The sequence below is a fragment of the Wyeomyia smithii genome, chromosome 3 (assembly GCF_029784165.1).
Source record: "Wyeomyia smithii strain HCP4-BCI-WySm-NY-G18 chromosome 3, ASM2978416v1, whole genome shotgun sequence".
Lineage (NCBI taxonomy): Eukaryota > Metazoa > Arthropoda > Insecta > Diptera > Culicidae > Wyeomyia > Wyeomyia smithii.
The window spans coordinates 246097006-246113299 of NC_073696.1; the positions used below are offsets into that span (position 1 = coordinate 246097006).

The window sequence follows — 16294 nt, forward strand, 5'->3', positions numbered from 1 at the left end:
AAGGGGTAAAATATTGAAACAGACAAATATAAGGTGGTTTGTTAGCTACAAATATTTTCTTTTAAAATTTTGAAGAGGATGAATCTAACTAAAAATAATGATTTGTTTACAGAAGTTTCGTTGGAAGGCATCAAACAAAAAGATTATTCACGCATTGTATGATCCGATTCTGATAATAATAACAAAATCTAGCGAACGAATTGGAGTTGAAAACGTTAATTCAAGAATTGTAGAAGATTTTAAAGAGAATTTTAACACAATCTTGCAATCGGATTGGAGTTGGATAACAAAGAACCTTAGTTCAATAAATAGCTGTAGGATACGATTTCGATAAAAACTTAAACAAAATCTTGCAATGGATTTGAATTGGATAACAAAGAACCTTAACCTATGTTCATAATCGCATTAGTTCTCGTCAATCAATTTGCTCTTTCCTAGAGTTGGTATACAAGACTTAATTAAATTTTTCTCGAAACGATTAGAATCGAATCAAAGTTAGGGATACCATCCGTCCTGGTTTAGCAGGACATGTCCTGATTTCGAGATCCATTTGGAGCGTCCTGATTTATTTTCAATATTTTAGCATTTGTCCTGATTTTTCTGAATGATGCCGGATATTTTAGTACTTTATCTTGACTCCGGGACGAAACGAACTTATTTCGAACGATTTTTTTCTGTAGTTGAATCTTGACGAGAAAAATTGTCTAGTCGTTGAAACCGTTAAACGTTTTTTGACAATTGTTAAGTTGATTTCAAACAGTTTACTAGTGTTGCATTTTTTAAGGTATCTACTAACGCCTAATAAATCAAAGTTGCAAGATTGAATCGTTCGAGAAATACGTTACATATGAGAGTTTTGGCGTATTTTGAAGTGCCAATCTCAAATTACGTGTTTTATTCATTGATACCTCAAAAAATAAGAATAGCTTAGATCAAATTTTTGCTGGAAAAAAGTTGTCCTGAATTTTAACTCCGACGAAATGGTAACCCTAATCAAAGTGGATTTTTAAAACGAATAATTCCTCGTTTTAGAATTAGAAGTTTGAGAAGAAATGGATCGAAGAAGCCCTTTTCTAACATTTTTTAAATTTATTCGCTCCAGATTCAATTTGATCCGATCGAGAATAAAAACTGAATTCTGAAAATACGGCCATCTTTGTTAGAAGATATGATGAAGACACGTGGTAAACTTTGGTTGAAAAAAAATGGTGTTCAGAAAGGCGCGTACTGTGGTATTTTCGCTTTATTCTCTTTACTCCATTCGCACTGGTAGCCTGTAAATTCTTGTTTTGCTGTCATTCTCGGCTTTGTTTACCTCTGTTTGTTCGTAAATAATGCACCCATACTTCGAGATTTGAGCACGATTTCATTTCATTCCACCCATAAGGAGAGTTTCTTTCGCAGTCGTAAATTTCTACTCAGTGCAGAAAGTTCTATTTTTATTCCATATCATTTTTTAACAACTGATAACCGGCGCAGAATATGCGACTCATCGAGAAGGTGTTCCAACCAACGGGCAAAACTCATGTCGGAACGCTGATATTCTTTCATGGCTCAGGTTTGTCTACCTCTAATTAAAAAAAAAAAAAATCAGCCGAGAACGATTATGTAAATTGCGTGTGACGACAGGTCAATTCCCTTAACCCTTTAGAGAGCTATTTGTTGTTGGTGGTTGGTGTGTGTCGTCTTCAACTGAGTGAATCGATTACCCGTGTGATTATCGTTTCATACAGGCGACACCGGAAACGGGCTTACGGAATGGATTCGCTTTCTGCTGGGGAGGGATATGGAGTTTCCCCACATCAAGGTTATAATTCCGACGGCGCCAGTACAGCCTTACACGCCGATGGGTGGGGAAAACTCCAATGTTTGGTTCAACCGCAAGCGGATCGAAATGGACTGCCCGGAGATCAGAACTTCGCTAGCTTCGATCTATGATACCGTGAATGAGATACTGAAGCGGGAGATTGCCCAGGGAGTTCCCGCGAATCGAATAATCGTAGGTAAAGATAGCAATAGCAAAATTAGTTAGTCGAGAATACTAAGGATTTTTCATTTTTGTTTTTAGGCGGATTTTCGATGGGTGGAGCATTGTCACTGCATACAGCTTATCACTTGAACCGTGACTTGTTGGGAGTTTTCGCGATTTCTTCCTTTCTCAACACGGGTTCCATCGTGTTTGATTCCTTGGGATGCGTTAGCGCTGACGAAGGGCTTCCAGATCTGTTGATGTTCCACGGTGAAAAGTAAGTGTGAACCTGTAAGTGTGCGTCACTAAATATTTCTACAGTATCAAAAATAATCTTTGCTTTTCAACGATAACAATGGGTAATGTGTATCAGGAGAAGATTATATTTATCTGAGACAAACTTATTTTTGTATTTCTAGTATTTGGCTGTTTTAACTGAGTCACGTTCATTTCAACGTTTAATTTTTATTGTTTTTTAACTCTCGATTCTACAGCCTTTGAAATCGGCTCGCATGCTTGATTTTTAACGATATGAATGTGGGGAATTAACCTACATTAGTTATTGCTCTACGATGAGCCAATTTTCACAGATTAGTAGGAATCATCGTTTATCTTTTTTAATACTGAGGCTAATCCTTCTAAAAGATAACAATCTAGGTAACCGGTTCGAACTAACTAAAGTTTATTTGAGGAATATTTGGTTTGTTTGCGGACTTTTTCGTTTTCATAATATTTCGATTCCAGCTAATTGACTTGAAATAAAACTCTTAACAAGTGATGGAAAAATGGTCGTCTCTTGAACAAAGTAAAAATCATTTCCAACTGAGATAGCTGAGCATCTTTCACCAAGAACAACGATCAGCTGTGCAAAACCAAAAGGAAATTTACAGTCAAATTCTGTAGAGACATTCATTTTACAAAGTTTTCATGATCAGCCATGTTTTTGCTTTGATGGTAGTTATTGGATATAGAAATTACATTATTATCTTTCAGCTAGAAAGTACAGCGCATTTTCTCTGCCGTTATTGTGTTTCTGGTTTACCTAATATGGAATCAAAACCACAAAAATGTTATTAGTTTTATTACCCATTTGTAACTAAACCGAGCCTCAGAAATAAAAAAATAAAAAATAAAAAGAATTAAAAACAATTCGACGAGGCGAGTCGAATCTACCTTCCAACCTTGATGTACCTGAGAGATGTTCAGGCCATTTCTACTGAAACCAAATGTGATCTGTTTTCTAAGAAAATCGCTAACGTGTTTGAAAACTGGGTGTCTACTACACCACTACATAGTGCCTCACACAAATTAAAACAGTCCTATCAACCTGGCTCCGATAGTATTCGTTCTGACGTCTGCACTTTTTTTGATTGTACCTCAAGGCAATTTTGAACAGATCACTTCTACATCAAATGTTTCCCTCTGCATGGAGCATTTCTCACATTCTGCCGGTGCGCAGGAATGGAAATTAATATGAATCTGGCGCAATGGATGGTGGAGTTCAGATTGAAGCCATACACATCGACATAAAGGCCGCGTTTGACACAGTTAATCATGACCTCCTTCTTGCTAAGCTACACCGTCTAGGAATTTCCGATAGTATTTGCAATTGGCTTCGTTCTTACTTGAGCAACCGACAGCTTTACGTGGAAGTCGGATCAACAGTATCTAACAATTTTATACCATTCTTTGGCGTGCCCCAATGAAGCAATTTGGGCCCACTCCTGTTCGTTATATTCTTCAATGATGTGACGATACTTCTCGCGAATAGTGTAATATTCATTTATGCTGACGATTTGAACATCTTTCTTATCATACGAAATGAAGCCGATTGCAGGAAAGTCCAAAAGATACTGGATAACGTGAGTGTGTCGAAGCGTTACGTGATCTCATATCGGCGACTTAAAAGACCAATTCTCTACAACTATGTCATAAATAAGTTTTATAATCAGGAGCTTGAATGATGTGTTGAAGTCAGAGATCTTGGCGTGTTGCTGGTATTCCAACTCTCTTTCAATCAAGATACATTATTCTACTATCATCGATAAAGCTAATCGTCAGCTAGGATTTGTTTTGATAGATAGCAAGCGACTTCAGTAATCCAACCTGCTTACGTGCCCTATACTGCTCTTTAGTTCGAACAATATTTGAACTTTATCGGTCGTTTAGTCACGAAATGAAACTGTGTGAAATTCAGAATCCATCCAGCACAAATTTATCCTTCGTGCGTTAAGAAGACTTACGTGTCGTAATTCTAACGTCACTACGAACATCAATGTGCCCTGCTAGGAATAGAGCCGCTTGAAACTCATCGAGACATTAATCAAGCTGCATTTGATGCTAAAATTTGACGTGGAGAAATTGATAGTTTCAGCTTGCTAGAGTGCATGAAAATTTATGCCCCGAACGAGTACTGCATCCATGACAACTCATTCTGTCAGCACGGAGGAACGCCGTATATGGTAACATGGATCCAGTGACGCAAGGATGTCCCAAAAAAGGGATATTGAAAAAGTCAAGGTGTTCAGCCCTAAATTGAAAGATAATGTTATTTATAGCATTTTTGTAGAACATTTCGACATTCTAGAAAATTGTTTTCAGGTTGCTCAAACGTGATTTATGAAAAATTGATTTTTCGAAGCTACAAACCCATTTTTGGCACTTTTTTCAATTCCATATATTTTTTTTATTTTTTGTGGTGTTGTTTTTGAATAAAAAAAATAAAAACGATAATATCTCAACTCCCCGGTAAGATATCAAGGATCTTTTTACATGCAAATTTTCGTCTTGAATTTTAGAATTTATTTTTTTAGAAAGTCGAAATGTTCTACAAAAATGCTATAAATAACATTGTCCTTAATTTAGGGCTAAGCATCTTGACAACATCGATATTTTTAGGGACAGCCTAATACGCAGACAATTTCAAAAAGGCTATGACGTCTTCGACTTCAATATATCTTATGACAGTTTTAGGCAACGCTCGCGCTCTGTATTTCAATGTTGGATTAATGTTAAGAATATTTCATTGAGACTGATAACCTGGGGTGACATTGCGCATTTCGTTTCGAGTAACTCGAACAAAACTAAATGATCGCTGGTGGGCGTTATGTTTCGTTTTTCGTATTTTTTTCGACTTTGCGGGTTAGATGAGCCCAAGTACAAATGACAATGACAGATCTGTTGAGCTTAAAGCAAAACTGGCAGTACGTGACGTACTCGAAAATAGCGAAAATCGCTCGAATCGAGTTGCACAATACCACCCCTGGCTTTGCTCAGGGGGTGTTGGGTGGGGAAAAGTTATGCTTATTATTGGAAACGAGCTCACAGCTAGTCTTACATTCACCACTTTCTAGTACTTCACTTACAGAACACACCCAGGGCACGAACCATTTAACAGGGGTGAAAAAAATTTCAGTACGTTGCCTAACGACTCCGACACTATCGTATCGAAATGAACTTTTCCTTTGAAACCAACTAAACGAAATTACTGTAACTCCTTTCGAGTTTGTGGAGCGAAATGCGAAGCTATGTGAAAATTAAGGGGAATCTCAGGCTTGAAAGTAGGTATAAATTATATTGAAAATCTAGTTTATTTCCCTTCCCGACATAGTTTTGTCCTTATTACTAAGTTACTTGCTCTCTTGACGACGTTTACAAGTGGTTAAATTCCGTTCCGTTACTGCTGAGCACGAGTCGGCGTCCCGAACATCGTGGCTGTTGACAACTCTTGCGATCCTCTGCTCACTAGCAGCTCACACGGTCATGTCAATGGCTCCCGGCTCGTACTTGGTAACTAAAGGTGCTGACAGGTGCGCCCAAAATGGCGGTGTTTCAGCTTGGACGCCGCAAAATGGTGGGAAAGATTTCCGACCGTAAAGCTCTGGAAGCAAGAATAAAAGGCCCTTCGAGAACCTTTTTTCTCCTTGTTATACAAATCTATGTGTATTTTTCCGATAAATTTTTTAATTGCTAAGCACTATCACTGCACTTTTTAACTCCTGACAAATCCATTAATTCACACCCAGAGTATTGTAAGTATTTGCACATCAAATCTATAAGCGCGCACCGGTTCCGGTACCGGTTCGTCGCCTTTTATGTGAGCTGTCATTGCAGAATCGCGAGTGTCCCGAACACTCCCGAACCGCAATAGACCTGCTCCGTGGGCTACCCTTTTCTTTTGAACCACCCTGTGGAGCCGAATGGCTTGGTCGCCTCTGTCAGTGTGCCTGTGAGCGACCCCGTATGAGTGACCCCTCCGTCCCAGACGCGAAGCGACAGACTTGGAGGGATATCACCTAATTCTGTTAAAATGGTAATGGTGATATTGTTGACGAGCTTTCTTGCATGGGTGACCCCTCCGTCCTAGATGTTAAACGACAGACTTGGAGGGATATCACTCATGTAGATGTGCCGTGAATCCAGGGTAGGATCTAGGAGATGGGGGATTTAAGTCGAGCAAGTCTGGATTAAGTTTTAATTGTGGCGGAGCCAGCGCAGGCAATGAAACCGAAGGTTACAAGACAACGATGTCAAATGAAACTAATAAAGGAATGATGAGAAGCTGTGAATAGGGCAATGATTATGATAAAATTTGCAGGTTTACTTTACAGTGTTTTGTGCGCAAAATGATAAATTTTTTTTGTTTTAACACTAAGGCGATGATTCTCTAATAAATACTTTCAAATCATACAAGGGGCCGTGCACATTCCACGTGAATAGGAAAATCCACACCTCGCCGGTGGATAATCGTGAATAATGACTAGGGTGGTTTACCGGTTAAACAAAAACCGGTAAAACCGGTAAAACCGATATTTTTTTCAATACCGAAATACCGGTATTGGAGAGACGAAAAAACCGGTATTTTCGGTATTTTTCTTAAAATGGAAAAAAAACTTCCCACAATATTCATAAATCTTTGTTAGGCTAATGAATGCTTCTCACTAAGGTAGTCGTTACAAATCACATGACGATGTATACAGGGTCTAAGGTAGCTCACTTTTAATCAAATCCTTTAAGGGATAGAGGACCCTATTTGATGAAAAAAATTCTGCGCATATGGTCAAAATTTAACTACTGCAGAGTTATTCTCTTCTTCTAGTTTTCGGTTATGTTTACCTTTAACGAGGTCTATCACAAGAAGTATGATAGCTAGCTCAATTCTGTTGGTTTTCTTAAAATGCTGAGAAAATTTCGTAATCAATAGTGTCTCAAAAATGTCGAATTAGGAAGAACAAGAAGCCTTTAGAAAGGAAAAAATATGAAATCAAATGTTTTTGAGAACTTAACAGCAATTTTCTCTCTGAAATGTGTGATAAACATGGAGTTTGTTGTTAACCAAATTAAACATTGGAGTCTACTCTACTAGTTGTTCTCTGACACTAAGTACCTAATTCTTTTAGTTTAGATACTATTTCACTTTAAAAGCAATCAGCCGCGCCTTCGTTTAGTGCGGTAGAATTCACAATTTTCTGCTCGTTTAAGGCAAACATAACCAAAAACTGAAATTAGTGAATAACTCTGCAGTAGTTGACTTTTGACCATATGAGTAGAAGGATTTTTTTCATCAAACATGGTCCCCTATCGCCCCTTGAAGGATTTTAAGTGAGCTCCCTAATATAATAAATACATTTAGACAGAAGCAACATTATATATATTAATTTTCCCTCACCTATTTACCAATTTTTGTTATCTTTTTGTTTGTTCTGCTCGGATTCAGACAATGTGTTTGTGTGTATCGATAATATGTCATAAAACTTCAATAAAGCATTTATTTTTAAGTATAACAGCTTAACTCTTCACACACTCATACTCACAGAGGCAACGCGTGGGTAGGTTCAAAACCTACCAGTTTAACTACAAATTATGAGGCAGTAATCACAATTATATCAGCGAAAAAACGCAAGACATTATTCATTTTGTGCTATTTAAAAGTAAAACTCAAAAAAAAATATAAATAAATATAAATTTGGATTAGGAATTTATTTTTTGTTGAGACAAAGTGTTATAATCAACCAATAAAGATTTTATCCTAAAAATTACTGCTCCTTGAAAAAGTGAAATTTAAATAGCTGTAGCATGGTCAAAGCTTCGTCGCCCGTACCGCAGCGAGCTTTTATTAGCAACTAGCTGAATGTACCCGGCCTCACTCGTGTACAAGTTTCTGCTTTTTCTATTTCAAATATTTATTTCTATTTCAGTTATTTCAAATATTTATTTCTATTTCAGTTACACACTTGTTCATATGCCACATTTTTCGTTTCTCCATTAGAAGCTAAAGTTAATAAAATAATAATAATAGTAATAAATAATTTGGACGAATTGTTTAAAGAGCATCGAACAGAATAAAGAAGTATTTACCTTCGATTCATTCGGATTCGTAAAAAGTAAATTCTGGTCTGATCGTGATTTCTTTTTTTTTATTTTATTCATATACTCTACTCAACAGTTTCAAATATTGTTTTTCTACGAAATTTAATGTTGTTCACTAATTTGAATCTAAGTTTTGCGATGTGAAAGAAAATTTAAATAAAAATCTGCATGTTTTTTTTTTCGTTATTACATTAGTTTCGAAATTATGTTCTTCGTAATCATATCACTAGATTCATTCATTGGGGTTTTTCAAACACTGTTATCCAGTGTTGTATCTGGATCGTATACCACAAGAGATCAAAATAATGGTCGCAAAGGTCCTAATCTTAGAAAAAAATCTGGATCGTAATGAAGCAGAGGTACTTATAAATGCAAAAACATAATCATGCAGCGACACGTCCATACATAGATGCAACCTGAGACGCTAAGCAAAAAATAAATTTCAAATCCAAATTTATGTAGGTAACGTTTTCGGCAATGGCTTACTTCGGCAGGTTTTTGCATAAGTCTGCGGCAGAAAACCACTACCGAAGACGTTCGACACCCCATATCATTATTTATTTTTCAGTTTTATTTTTAAATAGTACAGGGAAAATGACTTGCGTTTTTTTTCTCGCGGACAATCATCACTACTTTCCCGAACTATGATTTTAAGAACTTTGTAGTTGAAAAAGTAGGTTTAAAGACCACGAGTCACCCCTGGTTTGTATTAATCCGAAAGAAATAAAAATACCGGTTTTTTACCGGTTTTATCGGTTTTTATTTTTATGAATACCGAAATACCGGTTTTTCAAAAAGTCGGTAATACCGACCACCCTAATAATGACCCATACCTTTCCCCCTTTTTTCACGCAGACAGTTTTCACAAAGTAAAGTTGAAAAACGTCTGTTTCTGTGGTATATTTTTGTGAAATAACAAGGAAAATGTCTTCAAACGAATAACAAAAATAATTTTAAATTTAGCCTGAAAGTATTTAGATCAAAAACCACGTAGAGTTATAGATGAAAAGAACAGAAAAGGGCAGAAATTGATTTCAAATTTTGCTTTAAATGGTTTCGAGGGTGTAAGAAAGCAGAAATAAAAATGAATTAGAATGTTGTCGAATTTTTTTAGATAAAATATTAATCTCATATTATTTGCTGCAAAGAAAAATTTGAATAATTTTTCCCAAAATAAGCAAAGGAATCTAACTACTTGCTAATGCCTTCATAGTCCAGAAGAAATTGTTTTATTATATTATTGTATTGTAGTCAGAATTTTACTTATAGGTGGCATTCACATATTAAATAAGGCTCATAGGGAGGAGTTTCCCTATGAGCCTTATTTAATATGTGAATGCCGCCATAGTAATTTTGAGTGCTCCGAACTGTTACATAGAGGGAGCGGGGAGGGGGGGGGGGGGTATGTGAGATCAGCGTTACGCAATAATAAATTTCCGGGAAGGCTATAATTTTACTCTCCAAAACGAGCATTCTTATTAAGCAAGTTCTTCTACTGTGTTAGTAATTTTTATGAGGTGGTAGTTAATAGCGTTAGGTTTTGTTACATATGGTGGGTGGATGTAAAAAAATTGGTTGTTTTGCGTTACGTAATTCATGGTTTTCGTTTTAATCATTATGTACCAAATTGTGAAAAAAAAGGCAAGTCTATTAACTCAAAGATAACATGACTTATTTGTACTACAACTTGTGCCATACGAACGAGTTGTCTCCCCAACTCACAAGTAATTTATGTTAAAATATGAAAAGAAACGTAAACCAAAATTTTGTTAAAAGGCAGCAAACAGTGAAAATATATATCGCATTGTATTTGACAGTTTTAGAATTTTTGTCAGTAATCGGACATCGTTATTTCAAAATTCAAAATGAAGTATGGAGTTGTTTCTCGTCCTCTAATCATCCTGGTCTATGGAAATCCCAAAATGGAAAATAATTGTCTCTTTCAGACTGTGTTTCAGAAACCGGAAGCTCCAATCTGGAAATTCAAAATGGCCTTTGAAGTGGATTTCCACCCTCTGTGCATCGTGCTCGGTCGAGAAATACCAATGTTGGATAGTAATTGACCATTTTTGACTATTTTCCAGAAACCGGAAGTGGACATCTTGGAATTTAAAATGGTGCCTTTGTTCGGATTCAAGCATCTGGACGTCTTTTCGAACTGATTTCTATTTTTACAATAATTTTTACCCGTCAATATTCAAGTTCATTGGAGGTAGACAGTGTGTGTAGCTGGGGAAGCGAAAAATAAGCGAACTGAAAATATGATGCAGGCTTGGAAAATATAGGGAAATTAATGTTATATTTCAGGGAACATCAGGGAATTTGATTGAGAAAACTTTTTCGACATTCTTCTCAGTCGCAAAAATAACGCATGTACAGCAGTGTGTGTAGTTTTTCGGTTCACTTATTTTACGCTCCCCCAACTGCCCACACTTTTTGCCTTTTTCATCTGGACATCGCGTTTCCGTGAATACTCATATTAGATGATGTTTGGTTACTTTAGGCTGTTTTTCAGGAACTGAAAGTCTCCGCCGCCGTCGAAATAGCCATAATATTTGACCATTTTAGGTTGTATTCAGGGTACCGGAAGTAGCTATGTGGATTGTGGAAAAAATGGTGACTGAGGTCGGATTCTGGGTAGCACCTCGGTTTGAAAAATAAAACATTAATTATTCGACCATTCTACTGATGCACTTCAGAAACGAATAATATCAACAAGATCAACTGCGTTATGGAATTTCATATATAAGGTTATTTGAATGAACTTGAAAGGAACAACTTTGAATTATAAATTATTTAAAAGGTACTGGTTAAAGCTGACATAAGCTGAAATATAGGTTGTTTAAGGTTTTTTAATGTTTAGTATAGTAAATTTATTATTTAGAGTGAAAAATAAATCCAGCAGATTTATTTTTTTTGGATTAGTTCTTGTTTTTTAACACCTCCCTTAAAAATGTATTCTAGCTTATTGAATACCTTGTAGACTCTAAAATCCACTCTAGATTAACTTTCAGTTAAACTATGGTGGAGACCACAGAAAAGCCAAAACATAACTCAAAATTCCGAAAAAAAGATTCTGAAATAAAAAAATGGCAAAATAATATTAGTTGTAGATCGTGTTGGAGCAGTTCAAACTGCATACGGAAGTATGCTGAAGAGTATACATTTGCAGATGCCCCGAGATGTAGCAGAAAACCCGGGCCTGTTGATCCCACAATGGATAGGTAGATGAGAGATTACCTCAAGCGGCATTTTTCACCATAAGTACGAAATGTGACGAAAAAACTAGGTACCTCATCGACTAACGTTTGCGTGTCAAAGAAAGGAGCGGTCTATAGACTTGTCGAAAGTAGAATTCATGAAACCGCGGGCTAGGAAGTTTTATGGCAAACTTCTGACCAAGAAATCGGGGTGTGTTCTTATGGATGACGAAACCTACATAGAATTAGACTAACGTATGAGGAAAAAAATCCGAACAATCTTTCGATTCCAAATTAAAATCTTGCGCAACTTATGTTCCTATACTTGTTTGTTTATTCAAGTAATGTAACTCATTTACAAACCTCATAGGAAAAACTCAGCTCCACATCGCGTTGATTTCCTGATCCTCTGGGCTACTTGCTTTATAGCTTTCTGAATTCCAGACGTTTCAATTGTTTTGAGCTCCTTCTTGATTCTATGAAACAATCGACGTTTTTTGCTCTGTAAACTTTATGGTAGACCATTCGCTTCAAATTTGCCCAGAAAGTTTCAATAGATTGCAGCTGTGGCACATTTTGAGAATTGTATCCTTTCGGAATAAACCCGATATTGCCTTGCGCAAATCCGCTAAAGTTGCATTAGCATAGTTTGACAATGCAAGGGCTGGCCAAAACACTACTTTGTCATTTGTATGGTACTTATATTTAAAGTTTTAAACCCATTTCATGCAGATACTTGTTCACCGTTTTTGAATCAATCGGGTATTCATTGCCCAGTTCACGATATGATTACGCCGACCGACCAGGCGTTTCCGCCCTCAACTTCGCTCGAACTTTGCTCTCTTGCAAAGTGCATTTTCGTCCGGAACCAGATTTTCTTTTAATGGCATTTCCATTCTCGAAGAGTTTGTCAATAATGTATGTACAGTAAAGTCTTTTTTTACACGTTTTTTTTTACACGGTTTTATTTTACACGATTCTTTTTTACGAAGATTTTCCAAATAACGCGATTTTTTTTAACGTCGTTTTCTCAAATAACGCGGTTTTATTTTACACGGTTTTTTTTGCACGATTTTTCGTCTTCGCGTAAAATTGTTACAGTAAGTAACAGTAACGGTAACAGACTATAGTAGGCTGTTTTTTAAACAGTTTCATTTTTACACGGTTTTATTTTACACGGTTCTTTTTTACGACGTTTTTCCAAATAACGCGGTTTTTTTTACGACGTTTTTCCAAATAACGCGGTTTTTTTACACGGTTTCTTTTTGCACGGTACGTAAAATCGTGTAAAAAAGAACTTTACTGTAAATGTTTTTTGTCTTTAGAATAGTGGAATCTTCACTTATATTTTTTTTTGATTTCGCTAACAAAAATTGCAAATCAATTTACGACGATCTTCTTCCGACCACGCCTTTTTACCAACTAGGCGTCACTTGACAGAATCTACTAGTCGTGTTACCAGTTATATAAAAGTGGATCTTCTTTTTGTGGAAAAGGAGTTTTCGATTCGTGCAGCACTTCGAAATCGTAGACCCGTTTGAAAGTTGTTCGGATTTTTTTCCTCACACGTTATAAGATTCTGCTACCGAATGGAATAAATGTTTTCAAATTATTGAAAGGCATTTACACTAAAACATTCGGCAAGAAGGTTATGGTGTGGCAAGCCATTTGCGAATATGGAAAAATGTCCATTCATTATGACTGACACAATCAACGGCAGAACCTACGGAAAGAGTGTTTTTAAAAAAAGGTTGTTACCCTTGAATAAAAAGCATAACAATCTTAAAATCTTTTGTACCGATTTTGCTTCCTGCCATTACTCTAAGGATGCGCTAGAGCTCTATGTACTAATAGAGATGAATCCATCAAACTGTCCTGAAGCTCGACAAATCGAAATTTTCTGGGCGTTCACGAAGGCGAAGTTAAGGAAACATAGGAAACAATGTTGCAAAATGCAAGGAAGATTGGCCGAAAGGGGTGAAAACGGTCGGAGAAAGCTATGTACAGAATCTTATGAGTGGCGTTAAGGAAAAAGTTAGAAAACTTGCGTACTTTTCCAAAATAAATATAAATTGAAGTAAAATTGGAGGGAAAACATTATTCTTAAGCATACTTGAGATTACGAGAATGAAAAATGTCCTTTATATTTTGTTTTATCTAATGATGAAAGTTTGTTTATAATTTTAGGAACAGTCTATACTATAAATTTGTAAGAAAAAATTCTAGAGATGTGTGATCTTTGGCAAAAACGTGTGTTTCGTGTGCCAACGTGTTTCGTGAACAATGTTTTCTTGTGAAATGCAACTGACAAAAGTTAGGTAAAAAATAGACTTCAGATAACTTCGATATAAAATACCTTATAACTGTGTACTCAATGGAGATAAGAACTTCGTTTATTTAGTTCCATATTTTCATATTTTCTACATCTTTGCCAAATAAACTATTCCACGAGCTATTAACACATAAAAACTTTTTTTATTTTTAACATAGAAAGCTAAAATTTCATACTTCGAAATTATGCGGGTCATTCATACAAACAATTGTTTCGAAGAACATAACAAATAAAAAATTCAGTTCCACTTTTTGTTATTTTGGGCCACAGTGCATCGCTTCAAAGATTTTTTTATATTAGTTAAGCTAGAATAATTGAAAAACCCTAAAAAACTTTACTACTTAATTCACTTCTCTACCGACATATCTAACATAAATTTATTGTTTCCGTAAACAACAACAATAATTGATTTAATGGCAACAATAAAATGTAAAAGTAAAAATAAAAGTAAAATAAAAGTGTGTGTAGTCTTTTAACAATCTCTATGACAACGTAAAAAAGAACATAACAATGCAGGTTTTGCTCTAGATGTATTAAAATTGCCGTCGAATGAATTGGTGCGATAATATTGCAATGATTTTTAGTACTTAGAAGCTTTTTACAAAAGATCCTCGACTCTTGGGTCCAAAACAAATCCTTTGAGATGATCTTTTTTATTGGAAAGCTTCTACACCTCAATTGTGTAGAAGGCTCGTTCAACATTTACTCGGTTTTGTCCTAATGTTGTGTCGATTGCATTTAAAAATTTAGATATTTCCTCCATGACCTGTATTCTTTATTGGTTGGTAGCAACTAGCCGTAAAAGTTCGAGCTTTAATCCATTATTGTGTTTTTATAACTAGCAGAAAAAAAAAGAAATATAATACGTTTGACGAAAGTTGCGTTACAGCTAGACTTGTCCGTTTTCTAAGCTTGAAAACGCAATAAAAATGCGCACATTATTGAAACCTTCGTTGTTCTCTCTTTCCAGAGACACACTAGTACCGATCGAGTGGGGCCAAGCGACGTTCGATGAACTGGCGAAGTTGGGCGTCCGGGGACAATTCATACCGCACCGGAGCGCACTACACGAAATAAAGAAGGATCAACTGGTGCGCGTTATCGAGTGGGTTAACAAACTGATTCCGGAACCACGGGAGGCTACCCCTCCGGAACCGGAACACACCGTTAGCTCGACGAAAAGAAAAGGCAAACTGTAACCCGGGAAGCACTTTTAATCAGTGATAATACTAGCGGTACCTTTTGGAAGATATTCTAAATAAATTTTTAGTTCACTCTTGTGCGTTCAGAGCAACTATCTAGTAAAAACCAGGCCGACTGTCGCGTTATCAGTTCTACACTTATGTGAAGTCATTTGGAGGCAATAAATCTTATCAGACTGAGTAATCAGTTGGATTTCGTTTCTCTCTGTCTGGTACCAATCTGCATACTCGTGTGTAACCGGACGATACTGCATAGTGATTTTGTACCCAGACACAGTTACAGTGAAGTCTAGCCATACTTTTAGCTTGTTCAAAACTCTTTCTGATAGTTGATGTTCTTTCTAAGCGGAAATGTCAAGCTGTTTCACATTTCGCAAGCCTGCGATTTCTCGGAACATATCAATAAAGTCTCGTACCACCCAGTGTTTACCATTCGAACAGAGCCCCTAATGATCATCCTTGATCAGCTGACTTTCGTTCGCACAGAAAAAAATTCAAACCTTATCTGTCTACCAAGACAACCATAACTCCAACTGTGCAAAGTGAACCCAGCCGAAACCCAACCAATCTCGGTTCATTACCTGACTGTGACACATGCTGAGAATTTGGCTACTGTCATACTGAGGCGTCAAATGAAGCGAAGCGTTGAGCGTTTGAGAAGCGGAATAAACAGAAGCGTTGGGTGAAGCTTCCTATGACATACTGGAGCGAGCGTCGCAAATGCGTTGTGTTGTCATATTCCTAGATTCCAGTAGCGGTTTTGTTTGAAGGAAATATGAATTCGTCCAATGAAGATTTTTTTGCTTCTTCAAGCACGGAAAATTACGTTTTAGTAAACATAGATTTTTTCATGAAATAAAATAATATTACTGAAGTGAGTTGCGCTACAGACGTAGTAAAAAATATAAGAAATTATTCTGAATTTTAAACCCGTTGACCCCGAGCAACGTTCAACTAGTTTATAATATCTGTTAGGATTTCAATAACCCATGTGAGCACAGCTAGTTACTCAGCGGCTTGCATTTTCGCGACCAAAGAAGTTCAGCATGCTAAATTTCTGGCCATTCGAATCAAAACTCAACAATATCAATCAATAATATCAGTGCTATTTTCCCGACGACCTGAACATTTTTCCCGATAGTTTTTTCTTATCCTATTTATTTTCTTTTTTAAGATTTAAGACCAAAATAAAGCGAATATTAAGTACCTGGCGATATCAGGT

General features: G+C 36.4%; 1 protein-coding gene across 3 annotated transcripts; it reads left to right on the plus strand.

The window, feature by feature from the left end:
- Positions 1–1329: 1329 nt before the first annotated feature.
- Positions 1330–15160, plus strand: LOC129731131 (lysophospholipase-like protein 1). Of its 3 annotated transcripts, none has more exons than XM_055690904.1 (4): positions 1330–1558; positions 1734–2003; positions 2069–2246; positions 14841–15160. In XM_055690904.1, the coding sequence occupies exons 1-4, from the start codon at positions 1483–1485 to the stop codon at positions 15067–15069; spliced, it is 753 nt and encodes a 250-aa protein (XP_055546879.1). In that variant the 5' UTR covers positions 1330–1482; the 3' UTR covers positions 15070–15160. The 3 variants fall into 3 exon arrangements, with proteins under 3 accessions (XP_055546879.1, XP_055546880.1, XP_055546881.1); XM_055690905.1 differs by having other exon boundaries at positions 1405–1558; positions 1652–2003; XM_055690906.1 differs by having other exon boundaries at positions 1424–1558; positions 1630–2003.
- The last annotated feature ends 1134 nt before the right edge of the window (positions 15161–16294 follow it).